General features: G+C 41.8%; 1 protein-coding gene across 2 annotated transcripts in view; it reads right to left on the reverse strand.

Annotated features, from left to right (window-relative positions):
* LOC138976904 (E3 ubiquitin-protein ligase arih1-like) overlaps positions 1 to 16,503 on the reverse strand; it is a 31,310-nt gene extending 14,807 nt beyond the window's left edge. The window contains exons 1-9 of one of the 2 annotated variants that reach the window (XM_070349801.1): positions 15,974 to 16,503; positions 14,311 to 14,378; positions 11,918 to 11,993; positions 11,259 to 11,315; positions 5,798 to 5,878; positions 4,136 to 4,284; positions 3,677 to 3,743; positions 3,241 to 3,347; positions 1,040 to 1,154 (exon numbers count right to left, since the gene is read on the reverse strand). In XM_070349801.1, coding sequence (XP_070205902.1) covers positions 1,040 to 1,154; positions 3,241 to 3,347; positions 3,677 to 3,743; positions 4,136 to 4,284; positions 5,798 to 5,878; positions 11,259 to 11,315; positions 11,918 to 11,993; positions 14,311 to 14,378; positions 15,974 to 16,186 — 933 coding nt within the window. In that variant the 5' untranslated portion in view covers positions 16,187 to 16,503. The remainder of the gene's footprint in view (positions 1 to 1,039; positions 1,155 to 3,240; positions 3,348 to 3,676; positions 3,744 to 4,135; positions 4,285 to 5,797; positions 5,879 to 11,258; positions 11,316 to 11,917; positions 11,994 to 14,310; positions 14,379 to 15,973) is intronic. The other variant, XM_070349809.1, reaches the window with a different exon arrangement.
* Positions 16,504 to 17,403: the final 900 nt, after the last annotated feature.

Raw genomic sequence — 17,403 nt, forward strand, 5'->3', positions numbered from 1 at the left:
CTGTTAGATTATATGTCAATGATTCATGTGGCATTGTGGCTCACCAGCTTTGTTGTTCACTTTCTTTCTTTCTTTCTTTATTTGGTGTTTAACGTCGTTTTCAACCATTCAAGGTTATATCGCGACGGATTTGTTGTTCACAGGATTGATGTTTTAGCATGTATCTTTTAATATAGCCTGTTGATTCGGTGCTTAAGCTTGACTGTGTTTCAGTGTGAGTGAGTGTTTCTTTCTTTATTTGGTGTTTAACGTCGTTTTCAACCACGAAGGTTATATCGCGACGGGGAAAGGGGGGAGAGGGGATAGAGCCACTTGTCAATTGTTTCTTGTTCACAAAAGCACTAATCAAAAATTTGCTCCAGGGGCTTGCAACGTAGTACAATATATTACCTTACTGGGAGAGTGCAAGTTTCCAGTACAAAGGACTTAACATTTCTTACATACAGCTTGACTAAAATCTTTACTAAAATTGACTATATTCTATACAAGAAACACTTAACAAGGGTAAAAGGAGAAACAGAATCCGTTAGTCGCCTCTTACGACATGCTGGGGAGCATCGGGTAAATTCTTCCCCCTAACCCGGCGGGGGGGGGGGGGGGGGGGGGGGGTGAGTGAGTGTAACCCGTTTATTTTTACCGCAACATTAAGACAAATTCCTAGTTTCACTGGCCAATAAAATAGTCTGTATTGTGTATTTATTTGCTTCCACTCTACAAATTCGGTCATGTTGAGGGCGACAGTGAAAAGTCATCCCTGCAAATCTAGCCCAAGTCACACTAAGCTACTTCGTATAACTGCTTCTTTCACATATTTGTGTGACATCAGCAGGGCTCACTCTAGACACAGTGAAAGAGTGAGAGTAAAGGGAGACAGGTGGCAAAAGGAAAGCACCGGTTTGCTTGCAGCAATGACAATTTCAGGGTTCGCTCATCATAGCACAGTGGACGGGACTAGGGTAAGACAGAGGGATACACAGATGACAGAAGAGTGCACAAGTTTGTTTGTATCATTATCAACCAGAATGGGGATATTCCTTACTTTGGTATTAGCAGCAATCCAGTTTGAAGTTTCACTGTCATCATCACACTTCTTGATCCACCGCCGCAACCAGACGCACTTGACAGGGTCATGCCAGTTCTCACCACAGGCGAAACTGAAATATACAGAAGTGACAAATCTAAGTGGATGAACAATTCATTCCTGCGCCAGTATGCTGCCTGTTTAGCGGTCTTCGGCATGCTAAGTGCACCTTTCTTGTTTCTCATAAGAAAATTGTTTAACTTAAGTTTAACCCTAATCTGAGACGGTACTTTTACTTGCAAGTCATAGCAAAATAATCCATGAGAGTACATATACAGTATCTCCGAGACTAAGAGGCACTTTGTTGTAAAATGCGCAATCCCCGCAAGTCAAAGGAAGTACACAGGTTGGAAATACGTTTCCTTCCCAATGTGCAGTGAGATCAAAGAGTCTGCAACCTGAGAGCTGTTTGGCCTTGTGACCTAAGGTCAATGAACTTGTTTCACTATGAGACCCACGCCTTTGATGTCCGAGAGGAAACTTTGTTCAGGTCATAGAAGCAAAAACATGCATACCACTTGAGAGAAAGTGTTATGTTTCTTTGCATAGCAATGTGGGTACATCTGGGCTATTCTTCACCCATAAACAAGGCTATATTTGTAAATAGGGCGCAGGGGTAAAAGATAAAGAAAAAAGTTGCGCCTTATAAACCCGAAAGTATGGTACATAAAAAGTACTGAAAAAAAGTGACAAATAGACATGGGAATACAGAATCAGCTTGTGAAAACTGGACAGGTATGTAACGTAACCAGTCTTCACTTGTAGAGAGTTGATACATTGTCAACATTGATACATGTACACTGGATAAGCATCAATGTTGACCAACAACAGAATATAATTCTCCTTCACTTGAACTTGATAAGTAACCATTTTTAAGTCAGATGTTGACAGAGGAGTGAAGCAAAAGGTTACATGTGCATATGTGTGAATCAAAACTGATACAGTAAAACCTGTCTCCAACGGACACCCTTGGGGAATGGTAATAGTGTCCCTATTAGACAGGTGTCCCTTCTTCACAGGTGGAGGGGCCGGGGCAATATTTTACAAAGAGCACGTAAAATGAACAAGACACTTTTTGTCAGTCCTGTAGTATGTATTTATTGGATTGAACATGAGACTCACTGAAAATGTGAGTAAACAAATGATACATGTAGCAAACAACAACAACAACAACAACAACAACATCCCCCCCCCCCCCCCCCCCCCCCCCACCTACCCCGTTCCCTACACACACTGTGCATTCAAACTTACGCAAGTCGGACGTCACAAAGCTAAAAATAGCTGACTCTTCATCAGTCATTCAACGGGAAATTCCGCAGTGTGTCTCGACCAAATTGGGTCAGCTCTTGTTTCATTCAGTTTTTCTAGTCTCAGCATAAATGCATGGAACAAAAATTTAGCTGTGTTAACTATTGTTTCCTTCGAACGATTGCTTACAAAGAGAGAGAGATCATCACGTCTTCTTTTTCCGATTTGATCCTCGCGATCTGTGTTTTACCACATCCCATCTCCTTCGCCACATCTCGGCATGATTGGCCGCTATCTAGTTTTTTCAAGGCAGCGACACGCTGCTCTAAAGTCAACGCTTTTCTTTTTCCTGCTGGAGATTCCATTTTCAAACACAGTAGTCTAATGCGGAAAAGCGAAAGTGAGCGAAGCGAAAGTGAGTGAGCAAAAGTGGGTCTCCATCTAAACAAGCCACTGATTGGTCAGAAAAGGGACAGGACAACCAATCAACAACCATTTGTGCTACGGCTACGGCTGCCGAGCACTGGAACTCATAACCCACCAAACTCTGACATGTTTTCGAAGTTGCGTTTTCGAAGTTGCGTTTTTATGTACGTTGTGTCCGTTTGTGACAGTGTTTACACTTCATACGGTCCGAAAAATCGTGTCTGCGTCCGTAAGTGGCAGGTGTCCGCCCGTTGAAGGTTAGTTATTGTTGAAATCGTGTTCGTGCCATGATAAACTGTCCGTATGTAGCAGGTGGCCGTTACAACAAGGGTCCGCTAGACTCAGGTTTTACTGTATGGCAATGCATGACAAGACAAATACAAAACAACAAGAAGTGTCAAAGCCTGACTCCTCAAAGTCAAAGGAGATCCACACTCTAAAGGGGCATAACAAGCATTGTAAAAGCAACAGAAACAGCAGCTCACCAGAAGTTATGACCACAAACACAGGTGACGGGCTTGGCATCATGGTAGGTCACCTTGACCGCATGCCCGCAGTCCGGCGCCGGACACCAGCGTAACAATCGGTTACACTGAAACGAAAACATCAGATGCTTGAAACACCCAACACAGGTATGTTAAACCACCCAAGATTATTCTAATCCTACCCTCCTGGTGTTGCCAATATGGCAATCAAATTCAAATCAAAATCTGTTCAAAATCAAATACTACTGATATCAAAGTATGTCCCATACTAAAATCCAGACCTTCAAGTTCAATACACCTCCAACCCCAAAGGAGAATCAGCAGAAGAAAACAAAGCACAAGAAGAATAAAGAGATGTAAAGAGTAAGACTAAGAGAGAGACAGAATAAAGAATGGCCATAAAGAATACATCCGTGAATGTTTAAAGTAAACTCACCTCCACAAAACTATTGGTGATCAGTTGCTGATACTTCAACTTCACCTTGGGCTCACGTATGAGTGTCCTGAAAAATGTAAAAAAGATCACTGATTACAATCAAATAAGCTCACTTTCAGGCTCTGAGCAGCCAGTCTACTACTACTCCGTTACCAGATTGCTTAATCCAGAAAATTGTAAACTGCGCATTTGTGATAAAAACACATTTTTCATTTTCAGTCAAACAACACTTACAGCCCTCTATCATTAGCTACTTCATTACCAAACTGACACGGCTTCATGTCATGAATGCTTCCCATTCCTGTAGCAAATAACAGGTATTTACCTGATGAGGTAACAGTATGAGGAATAAATTAATGCATGCGCTTGTGTGCATGCCTAGACGAGAAGAGGGTCTCCAACTTTTCCAAAGATCTGCCTGCTTTCCCAGTGTCCATGACAGCTCATATTTGCACTTACATGACGGAAGTATCATCCACCAGGATATCACAACCAAAAGCAGCACAGGAAATGGTTTGCCCCATGCCCTCGTCGATGATTTTGGACGTCAGGTAGTCTCCCCAGCACTTGGAACAGAACTTGTGGCCGCACTCCAAGCCTGTCAATTCCTGGATAGGCGCAGACAGCCAAGAGAAATAGCAAGTCAGCATAGTTCATTCATGGCAACTGGTGCTAAGGCTCTGCATAAGACTAAGAAAGATAGGATGAAAGGAGGCAAGAAGCCTGTGTGTTTGTGTGTGTGTGAGTGTGCATGTGCATAAATGTCTTATGGAGGTGCGGATGCGTCTGTTGTATGGTGTGAGACATGCATACACGAACAGATGGACACCGACACTGAGAGGTACATGGACCTACAACTCCGTGGCTGGACAGGCAAACATGATGGAATGAAGGTAGACGCCCACTCGGACACAAACAGCAGCACACACAATTCAAAAGAAACAAGTGCATTGTTAAACCTTTTGCTGCCTCCTGGGTAACTTGCTTTAACACTCTTGCATTCGTAACGCCCCCGACTGCCCAGCCTAAAATATGCCTCTACTGTTCACAACGCCCCACATGTGCTAGTAACTTTCCTTACCAGACCTGACCTTGCCCTTGTTAACCCACCAAAACATAGCTTGGTCAGAGGAAGAAAATGGGTTTCCCAGGCACGATGGTCATATTATGAGATGGAGAAAAATGTCTGTGTGGTTGTGAGAGATCTAAAAATAACGCTGTTCTAATTCATTCACAACTTGTTCAATGCGACCTTGATTGCATGCGAAACGCCTTTTTATTTATTTTTTATTAAACTGGTGTAGAACTGGAAGAAAAACTTGGTGAAATAGATATTTATGAAACGGAAAAAGATGCATGGTTAGATGGTTGAGCCTGGAGGTGTTGCAGAGAATAACAATGGAGATATTGCGAAGACAGTGAAGACTATCACAAGGTACCGTTAGCTGCTTGAAGCAAACGTGGCGTCATGCAACACATGCATTCAGTGCAACAGACAACATGCTTTGCCCGATATCTTGTTTTTTGACAAACTTTGTGTTGGAAGCATCAACCAGAAACTAGCAAACAAGATGAGCTGGTAAAAACTGAGGGCAGCAGACCTGGGAACCCGTTTTGCACTTGGACTATTCTCAAGCAAAATTGGTGTATTTTCAGAAAAATTAGCGTACTCAACATCCATGATTCAAACATGTTTCACACGCTTCCGTCTCACCGTTAATTAAGTTTACCAATACATTTAAAACAAATGCTTCTTTCAACGTTTACTGACAAAAATTGTAATCATGTGTCAAATACTGGATTGGCTTCAGGATGCACATAACGCGCTTGTGAAGGAAAGTGATCTAGGAATTTGTTCTCGTCGTAGTTTTTTCCACTGACTGTACATACTGTTCGTATTCTAGACAATCATGCGTACAAAATACCGCGAAATCGTATGGGTTCCCAGGTCATGCGCAGGTATAAAATCTGTCACCAATGTGACAGTGCTTGGCGGGGGACACCTACGGACAACAAAGCTTTAGACAGCCTGAGAATGTTCGTTTTGCAAGGGGCCTCTATCGATTGCATCAGTGTTTCAGTAACGATCATGCTCAGAACGATACAGAAGTAGCAACTTACGAACGTTGGTGACACCATGGGTGACAATGCTTGCGACCTTGTTGGTGACAATGATTGTGACATTTGCGCTTGTTCTTGAGCCTGTTGAGCGAGTAAGTGTGCACCGTGTGCATTTACGCGTAAACATTGGTGAACATCAGAACAGCAAAGGCCTATAGAGGGCGATCAGTTTTCCTTGTTTTTGAATGGACATGTCCTGGCTTTGTGACAATGATTCAATGTGACATTTGTGAAATTATCAAGATATGAACACCATCTGGATTACTGGGAAACATGACAGGTAGGACACTGCTTTTCTACAACTAACAGAGGCATGTTTTGGACACTATACCATATTTATGTGCTAATCACTGGACTGTAATCTCAAAAATACCTTTTTTGTTAACATATTTGGTGACAACAACATCCACAGTAGACATTGGACACACAACATCACATGCAAACCAAAGTTCATCCAAACATGCACGTACATGCAAAGTTTGACGTCTTATTTCAAATAAGTGATCGAGATCTATACAATATGTGCCCACCACCAACCACAGAATGAGTCTTTTGTCACAAATGCATGATTTTTTTATTTCTACATTTTCTAACATATTTTTTGATGCTCTACCCAATGGTGAAACCCGTTTTACAAAAGATTTAAAACCTTTCAAGTTATAAGCCTGTGAAAAAGGTAACCCTCAAAACGACAGTTTTGAGAAAAACAGCCTCAAACAATTTTGCCTTTTCCCAGACCTTTTCCTTAGCAACCATATTTATATTGTCATTGGTCAGATATTTTTGGTCTAACCAATAGAAACTACGCAGTTTGAAACTCGGAACAAAGACCTTTCCATTCTTGTGTGTATCAACGAGACCATTTGAAGTTTTACAGGGGCGATTGTTGAGTGAAAGTGGCATGTTTTCAGGGCGCTATAACCGCACAAAAAACACATGGGTAGAGTGCTGCTTCTTCTTCTTCGTTCGTGGGCTGAAACTCCCATGTACACTCGTGGTTTTTTTGCACGAGTGGAATTTTACATGAATGACCGTTTTTTACCCCGCCATTTAGGCAGCCATACGCCGTTTTCGGAGGAAGCATGCTGGGTATTTTCGTGTTTCTATAACCCACCGAACTCTGACAGGGATTACAGGATCTTTTTCGTGCGCACTTGGTCTTGTGCTTGCGTGTACACACGGGGGTGTTCGGACACCGAGGAGAGTCTGCACACAAAGTTGACTCTAAGAAATAAATCTATCGCCGAACGTGGGGACAACTCACGCTGACAGCGGCCAACTGGATACAAATCCAGCGCGCTACCGACTGAGCTACATCCCCGCCCGGTAGAGTGTGCTTCAAAAGTGCTTTATGCAACTTTTAAGGCATTTTCAGCTTAACAGGTGATAGATGTGGGTAGAAAAGAGACTGAAAAATAACTTTGTAGCAAAATCTCAAAATTGACATTTGACACCCCCAGGATGTATGACAGTATGTTACTGTTAGGGCTAGCCCAGAACTGCGCATGGTGAGAAGCGACTCATTGCGTGGTGGAGGGTCACATATTGATATACATGTTTACAGAACATGCCGCAATTTTACTTGAAAATGCGAAAAGAATGAGAAAACTAAGGGGCTTATGCTGTCTAACAATATGAATGCAAGAGGGTTAAAAATGCAAGAGGGTTAACCGGCAACAAACCATTCAATAAACAACAACAGAAGAAAAACAACAAACAATGTGTGTGTATGTATGTGGTGTATTCAATCATACATCAAGGGCACACAGAAAGTTTTTAATTCAGATAAACACAGGTAACGCTTTGAATACAAATATTTCCTGGCAGCAAACAGGCTAATGTAAACAAATAACATTAATGAAAACAAGAAAACCAAATGCTTATAGTTATACGACACCCCTTTGTCATGTCCCATTACAGTGCCCCCCCCCCCCCCCCCCCCCCCCAATATAACACTCCCTCCCTTTCAAGGCACAGTTGTCTGAAACTTTTTGTACTTAACCTCTGTAAATTTACCTATTTTTAAGATTCCTCCTTTTTCAGACCTAATTTTCTCTCTGGATCTGGATCTGGTATGGGTACGTTGCAGGAGCCAGTATTGGCTATCCTCGCAACGGAAACTGGGAGAGCACCTATTTGAGAGTCACCTCTTTATCTTGGGCATAGTGATGGTAAGATTATGCCTCACATTTCTTGCTCTTCAGTTTTTTAAAACTTCATGTCCTGTTCACGTCTGTTGTTGTTTGGACAACTTCGGCCAGCTCGATGATTTCAGTTGGAGGATTAAACAAGTCGCGTAAGGCGAAATTACTACATTTAGTCAAGCTGTGGAACTCACAGAATGAAACTGAACGTAGTCCGCCGCTAGTGCAAAAGGCAGCGAAAGTGACGAGCCTGTTTGGCGCGGTAGCGATTGAGCTGTGCTTTACTGTACCTCTCTTCGTTTTAACTTTCTGAGCGTGTTTTTAATCCAAACATATCATATCTATATGTTTTTGGAATCAGGAACCGACAAGGAATAAGATGAAATAGTTTTTAAAACGATTTCGAAAATTTAATTTTGATCATACAGCAGTCCCTCTCATGAACGGACACCCTTGGGCCATAGCAAAACTGTCCGTACATTGCAGGTGTCCGGTCACGGGAGGGGTGACCACACCCGCCATACATTCACACAGAGACACACAAACAACAGGATTGAATCTATGCTAATCACTTCTTGTGGCTACTAAACAATAACAATAAACTCCTAATACTTCTTTAAACGTTCTGTAAAAATGATTTGTATGAAAAGTGTTGAAAAGAAGAGATAAAATAAATCCTCAAGGCAGTGAACACACTCACCATGCACTGACATACGAAAGCAGCCACACAAACACAGCACAGAGGAGCGTGTGCAGATGCTTTGAAAGAATAAGCTTGAAAACCAGTTTGAAGAAATAGCAGCAGATAGAGCTGCATGTCATAGTCATGTAATTTATTTTCTTCTTGTCTGGCTTTATTGACTGCATGCCGATCATGTGGCATGGCAGTGACTTTTCACTCTTCAGTCGGAAATACACAGTACACAACACAGCTCCCACTCTCCCTCACTAATGCCTACCCCAAGCCGTGACAACTGATGCTTGGAAATTGTGTGGAAGAGTACACCTCTCTATTTCTCTCCAGTGCTCTTCCTGCTGACATGTAGTGACACCGGACCCCACAGAGTTTAGCCAGCTACCCCTCCACCCCCCCCCCCCTCCCTCTCTCTCACTCCCTCCAGCCATGTACTGTTTGGGGCTGTGACCAGAGAGGCCAGCTGCACTGTTCACTCAGAGCAAAACCAGTCAAGTTGACTGTGTCGTAACTTTTGACAAAGCAAGACAACTGAAGGGTTCACAGATTAGGCAACCGACTCACTGGTCAAGGCTGAGGGGAAACAAGAGTATCTTGTCAATGAAAGAGGTTACACACAGACACACGATGCTGAGAACTGTGGCCGGGTTTTCACTCTCTTTCGCTCAGGACCTTCATCGACTGTACATGTGGTTTCTGTTGTTTACGTCCAACAGACAAGAATAAAGAGCCCAGTGCAGTTTCATGTTGGCATCTTCGCATGTACTCCACTCCTGACCAAAACTACCCCCCCCCCCTCCCCCCTCTCTCCTGATGGGTACACGTGCACTCAAGTTATCAGTGACTGTCATCACGCCATTGCGGCTGTGATCTTTGTACCAAGAGCCGGACTGCTCTGTTATCGACTTTGTTGTGGTGAACATTTGACGATGGTCTGTCCGTACATTGGAGGTATGACCTGCTGTTGGGACCGAAAATGAGTGTCCGTGTCCACGTTTTGCAGGTGTCCGTTTAAGGGGGGGCAAATATAGAAGGAAAACACTCCGTGCCGAGCAAATGTGTCCGTACATGTCAGGTGTCCGCTCACGCCGGGGGCCGTACATTGCAGGGACTGCTGTAATTTTTATATTTTTAATTTTCAGAGCTTGTTTTTAATCCAAATATAACATATGTATATGTTTTTGGAATCAGAAAATGACGAAGAATAAGATGAAATTGGTTTTGGATCGTTTAATAAAAAAATAATTATAATTAGAAGTTTCCGATTTTTAATGACCAAACTCACTCATTAGTTTTTAAGCCACCAAGCTGAAATGCAATACCAAACCCCGGCCTTCGTCGAAGATTGCTTTGCCAAAATTTCAATCAATTTAATGGAAAAATGAGGGTGTGACAGTGCCGCCTCAACTTTTACAAAAAGCCGGATATGACGTCATCAAAGGTATTTATCGAAAAAATGAAAAAAACGTCCGGGGATATCATACCCAGGAACTCTCATGTCAAATTTCATAAAGATTGGCCCAGAAGTTTAGTCTGAATCGCTCTACACACACACACATACACCACACCCTCGTCTCGATTCCCCCCTCTATGTTAAAACATTTAGTCAAAACTTGACTAAATGTAAAAAGTGGGCTGCAGACCTCGTTGGTAATCCACCTGGCGCTGATGGCGCGGCGCAGATTTTTCAGGTCTTGAAAGGAGGGTTCCACTGTGTCTGATTAAAAAATATTTGCTGTTCTAGTACTTCTACCCTCATAAAATTATGTGCAAGAGAAAGTTGATTTTTCCTACTATAACTGCCCCAAACTTGATCCTCTGCAACCTGACATATCAATTCATTTAAACTCGACTCAAGATTTTACTGTCCTTATAAAAACAAGGACAATTGCCTTGCAATGTCAGGTGTTTTAAAACATAAAATACATCTAATGAACTTACAGTTCACAATTGCACTAAAATCATCCAAGACTTTTTGAGAAATCACTCGCTGAAACAGACGCAGCACGTCTGCCCGCTCACACACACACACACACACACACACAAGTTATTCAATCCTAAGAATATCTCAGAAACAAACTTGCCCCTACCCCACCTCCCAGCATCACTAACCTCATACTGGATACCCACCAAATTTTGAGAGAAAAAAAGAAAATAACACAAAATAAACAATAACACTTTTTTGACCCAGTTGCATCCAAATTGACAGGATTGAATGATCTTCTCCAGCAAACATTTTCATGTTGTAACCTTTTAAATTTGTCTAAAACAAGACAAATTTGTGTCATATGATCATCAATACCTACAATTGTGTGAAATTTGGAATTGGAGGCTCTAGCTTCAAAAACAGAGAAATCCTCAATGTTTAAGTTTTTAGGAACCAAACAGGACCCCGCTGTGACTCCAAACTGGGGTCATGTCGGGAGATCATCAAACCCTAGAAGTGTGCAAAGTTGCAAAGCTCTAGCTTCATAAACATCCGAGATAATCCCAACGTTAAGTTTGTTTGTATACGGACGGCCTAACACTGCTCATTCCTAAGATTCTCCTGATTACTCAGGGGAGTCAAAAATGTCAAAGACAACAAGCAAAAACAAGAGAAGAAAAGGCAGAATTTGCTTACAGTGTTCGGAACAGGGTAGCAACATATTTCACAGTCCTGGGCGTCTGATCTTGGACGCTGCACAATATACACACATTTTTATAGAGTCATCAATGGTAATCTTTGTTCTGTCGTAAAGCAAACTATACAATGACTTCAGGAAAATAAACTTCAACCAGTGACTGGTCTTTATTTACCCGCTTGACAGCAACTTAAGAAGGAATAAATCAATAATGCATAATAAAAATCAACTGGCTGTAGACATGTCAAAATCACATACAAAGAAAAAGGATACTTAAGGATAACCTCGTCCATGAAAATTTGGGTTGCTTTCTCCCCTGGGAAAGCGACCTGCCATACACTACAGTCTACAGTACGGCTCTACCCAATTTATTTTTCTTCTTTGTTTCTGCATACGTGCGTTCATGTTTCCAAGCCTTGAGACTCTCGCTGTGAACTTTGGACCTTTATCATGCACATGCGTGTACACGGGGGTGTTTGGACACCGAGGAGAGTCTGCACAAAGTTGACTCTGGAAAATAAATTCCTCACCGAACGTGGGGGTCGAACCTATGGACTAGTTTTAAAGCCAGCGCTGCTGTCAACGGAGCTATATCTCCGCCCCGTTACACCTTACCTACCGGGTATGTACAATGATTCATTAAAAAATAAAAGCTCACCCTTTTCATTTCTCTGCGATGGGGACTAACGACATGAGCCTCTAAAAATAAACGATCCTGATCTCCATCATAATACCTGCAATAATGAAAATATAAAATGAATTAATTTGAAGGCACACAAAACCCTCACCTCTTTATCTCAGAGTGAATCTCTATTAGTATTACCCAAACTTGTCCACCAAAACCCTCTTCAGTCTTCTACACTTACTTTTACTTTCACTGTATCAGCTGCCAAATGTGTACACATTTATTATACAGTATTGGTCTATCACTTTAACAAATTTATACAAATATAAGCATGCATGTGTTATCTGTGTGCATGTTACAAAACAAGCATCAAAATAACTGATAGTGATACCCAAAAAGATATAAAATATAAATACTGAACAGAGTATTACATGCCTCTGCAACTGAGGTCTGTAATCTATTGATATCCCGGAAGTCATTTAAAAATAACAACATCTCAGCACACTGAAATTAATATCATTCCACACAGCCGCTCATGACTGATTGTACTTGTAGCAGAGAACTGGCATCACTCACAATTCAAAAGAAAATGAACTTGAACTGGGTGTGTCACTTCATCACTAGGAATTGCAATTCACAACAGCTGAAGCAGCCTGAGTATGTGACAACTAAAATTACTACAACTATTTTCACTGTGACATAGTACTGGTAGTAAAACTTGAAAGCGGAGTTTTTGATTCTGGTCGTAGTAGCAGCTAAACACTGAAACATTCAATTTGAATCTAGCTAAGCATGCCTAAATTGTTTGCTTGTTTGTTTGTTTGTTTGCTTAACCCCTTCACTGCCCACCCCGTATGTAATACGTGGTCATTTTCTGTTTATCGTACGCCCATAACCGTATCTCATCCGTGGGATTTGTGTCAACAACATTTCAGGACATTTCTGAAAACTAAATGGGAGGTAACCACTGTCCAAGTACTTGTAGGGGTTCTAAACACAGTTCTTTCCCATAGACCGTTCGGATATAAGTTACTCCCACTGTGGCAGTGAAGGGGTTAACGCCCAGCCGACCACGAAGGGCCATATCAGGGCGGTGCTGCCTTGACATATAACGTGCGCCACACACAAGACAGAAGTCGCAGCACAGGCTTCATGTCTCACCCAGTCACATTATTCTGACACCGGACAAACCAGTCCTAGCACTAACCCCATAATGCCAGACGCCAGGCGGAGCAGCCACAAGATTGCCAATTTTAAAGTCTCAGGTATGACCCGGCCGGGGTTCGAACCCACGACCTCCCGATCACGGGGCGGACGCCTTACCACTACATGCCTGAATTCTCAATCCTAAAATTCATTACTGACTCAGTGACTGCATGTTAATTAAAATCCGTAAGAAGCCAGCAGTCTCAAGTTATTGACAATGCAAATGAATTCAGACTATTAAAAAAAAAAAAAAGCGGCTTGCAACTGGGACAATGTTCTCACATCAGCACTAGGCATTTTAATGCTTCCGTCGCGATATATAACCTTGAACGGTTGAAAACGACGTTAAACACCAAATAAAGAACGAAAGATTTTAATGCTTATGTTACAGTTATACAGCCATAATCTTCTTCTTCTTCTGCGTTCGTGGGCTGAAACTCCCTCGTACACTCGTGTTTTTGCACGAGTGGAATTTTACGTGTATGACCGTTTTTACCCCGCCATTTAGGCAGCCATACGCCGCTTTCGGAGGAAGCATGCTGGGTATTTTCGTGTTTCTATAACCCGCCGAACTCTGACATGGATTACAGGATCTTTTCCGTGCGCACTTGGTCTTGTGCTTGCGTGTACACACGAAGGGGGTTAAGTCACTAGCAGGTCTGCACATAAGTTGACCTGGGAGAACGGAAAAATCTCCACTCTTAACCCACCAGGCGGCAGCGACCGGGATTCGAACTCACGACCTCCCGATTAGGAGGCCGACGTCTTACCACCGCGCCCGTCGATACAGCCATAATAATATCCTCTGTCTTTACTCTTACTCTTAGTTATAATCAAAAACATTCATGCTCTCCGGTTTTGTAAGTCTCTTATGTATCAAATGCCATGCACTCACATATATATTTATACATGTATCATTCAATAAATCATTAAATGACCTTCGTTCGACAATCTATTTTGTTACTGAATGATTTTTCTTTATGTGCCTTTAAATTAAAATACCCCCAGTCCATAACTGTACCTACTGTATAGCTCCTGCAACATACTGCAGCCAAACATGGTCAGTTTATCATCATACAGTATAAGACATTATCCCGAGCCTATCCAAACACTGCCCCAGGAAATAAGTAAATTTAAACAAAATGATAATATCTATGAATATGAAGCCCTGTGTAATGATGCCAGAAACTTCACTGATGTCAAAAGGAAGCACACTTTACCTTTCCATCAGTTTCTCTTTGTCCCATCTGAAGTGGTTGAGTAATATTCTAGTGATGGTGGTTGGAATCTGAAAATAAGAGGACACAAAAACAGAGTAAAAAACAGAACTGCTGCATGAATCTAACGTAACAAGCATCATTTATTAAACTAATTCTTGCCAACGTAACACAACAGAGTCTGCACATCATGCAATACTGTGAACACTGCGTGGGAAACTTAAATCATGGTGACCTGTTCAGTGGTTTATTCTACAGCAGTTTGGATGGCTTTATCAATTATATAACTTAAGGACTAGTCTATTAATTATCTCTGACGGCCTATTGCAGAGATTTGTGGGGGCTGAAACTTTGGAAGCAGCCACAATATATGACCAAATCAGCCTGCAGGGTAAAATAAACGCACAAGGCGCCAACTTCATTTTAGCTCAGCCAACAGATATGCGCTTCTGCCGTCGATAAATATAAGTATAAGGACTGAAACTTGGAGTAACTTAGATTAGAGTTGGACGTACCACAGTTGGTTAAATATATATTTCATCCATCTGATGTGTCTATTACAGTTAACCAGTTGATGCCATTCATTTGTTATACTTCACGAGCTAATGTTCCAACCAAAAGAAAATGTTCCGAAATAACTCTGTCAAGATTTCCAAGTGTTGTGGAAGAGTTGCGCCCTGCAAACAATAATAGTTAACATGTGGTTGACGAGTTACAATCATGATTGCAGTAAATAACTGACTCTGAGTCTGATGTGTATGTTTTGCAGTGTCCGCTCTATATGTTGCCCTTTTCTTTCGAAAACCAGCACATGGAAGCCACGATTCACTGGAGATGGCCTGCAGTGATTGCTAAGCACGCTTGTTTTTCGCAAACCCCCACGACCTCAAGCGAAACTCACGTGACCTCAGGTAAAACACGCTGTCGGCTATCACTCGGGGCAAGCGATCATTGACGCAACAAATCTTAAATTCCAATGTGTATATTTTAGACAGAAATGGGGTCATATCAAGTGGACACTGCATAGCATACACATCAGAGTTAAATTCACTGCAGTCATGGTTTTAACTGGTCGACCATGTGTTCTTGTTTGTCACCCTAAAGTTGGGAGCAACTCGTCCAGAAGGCTTGAAAATCCTGACAGTTATTTCCGGAAAAAGTATATTCTCACTCAGGAAACACAGATGTGCATCAATGTAATTTATGATCAGTGCTGTGGTGTTAATAGTGTTGTGATTCATTTATAACTCTTCTCCCTTCAAAACATTTAATTGTTGCGAAAAATTCAATCATCATAGAATGTACTACTTGTGAAAGTAAGTTTTATTTCAGAAGTTTTCTCTTTGTGCACCATCCTATGCTTTTAAGTTTTAACTGCTTATCTGTGCAACTGCATGAAGGCCCACGTTGCCATGAACACGGCTGCAAATTAGCAACTTGTAAATGAGCCCCAGATTTTACTATAATAAAGCACAAAACAAAGACATAAGAAATCTTCTGGTGTTTCTGGAACCTTATTATATCTCCATATCTCACATAAATACGACTGAATGTAAACAGTAAAAGGTCAAGAGCCACACTTCCATAATGAGAAGTAAATGCGAAATGTCTTTCGGACAATGAACAGAAACCGAAAGACCCAAACCAGGCATACAGTCGTACGTACCTGAACAACTGCGTTGACTTCTTTTATGGAATCGACCATGTACTGCACAATCTGGTCTGCTGACAGCACTTCATATTGAAAATCCTCATCATCGCGACGATCGTGTGCTGACGAGGATTCAGCAGGTTCCATTTCCATTGCAAGTTCATCTTCTTCGTCAGATATTCCCTCAGAATCAGCCCCATCAAACACCATTTCCCCATCACTATCCATTTTGATGACAAAATTGACGAGGACAGTCCCGCATGAAACCTTTCCGAGCCTGTAACCTCTTAGCTCTGATTTTATTCCAGCTTTCTTTACCTTTGGCCAAAAATCCAACCATCAACACAGGCTCGAAGTCGATGGTTTACGTTAGTGACGTCATCTTCGGGGACCTGTACAAAATGTCCAAAGTCGACGGAAATGTCCAACCGTACGATTTATATCTACTTGAATACGGTAAATGAACTGAAGAAAAATTAGTGAACCGATAAACTATGCATATAGGGCCTGAATCATTGTTTGACGAAGTATTATTTTTACGGAGATGATGTCATCTTCGCTATGTGAGGACCCTGGGAAAGGTAGTTTCCTACCCTCTTTCGCAGAAGAAAGTGTAAGAAAGAGAGACAACTAACGTCTAAGGAAGACATTTTGATATGATAATGATATATTGACTTTCTCTCTTTCTTTAATATGAAAACAAAACAAACACAGTATATTGAATATTGGATGGCCCATAGAAAAGCAGAATTTGAAGATCAATGCACGTCTTGGTCAACAGCGTAATTTACAAGAGGTTTTTTGGGGACGGCAAATCGAAAGTAGGCTGAGACGTGTATGCGTAACAAGAGTACACACTGCTATTCATATATGTATACATATGCGCGTGCTCTTATTTACAAGGCAAATACTATAGGTTTGTTTGCACTGTTTGACTGTTCCTGGCCTGTAAAACAAGTTATTTCTGGAAATCCAATAAAAAAAAGACTGCTAACAGTCTTATTTCTTATTTGTCTTTGTCTTATTTCTGGATTTAAGACAAAAACATATTTTATTACCACGCTTTAAATATAACCTGATAAAAGGCTCTTGCAAGGCCAATTCCCCGTTTCTTTAGGGCGATAATTGGTGAGTGAAGCAAGTGGGGTGAGGAAGTACCGTTTTTTGGTCAATTCTCACCGCGAGGAACCCTAGGATTAGGCAAGTGAAGGCTTGGTAGCAACCCTAACCCTAACCCTAAAGATTCGCGCAATAGCGGCCCGCGCAATAGCGGGCCGACCCCGGTAGCTTTGGGGCCGCGAGAAAAATGGCTGCCAATCCGATGTTTACCGACCAGTGCAGACGATCTTTTCAGTATCAACTGTTGGATAGGTCGAAGTACGCCCACTTCGGCCTAACATGCAGACGACAAGGGAAGGGAAATAACTCCGGCTTTGTAAGGGGAA

The sequence above is a fragment of the Littorina saxatilis genome, linkage group LG1 (genome assembly GCF_037325665.1).
Source record: "Littorina saxatilis isolate snail1 linkage group LG1, US_GU_Lsax_2.0, whole genome shotgun sequence".
In the NCBI taxonomy this organism is placed as follows: Eukaryota; Metazoa; Mollusca; class Gastropoda; order Littorinimorpha; family Littorinidae; genus Littorina; species Littorina saxatilis.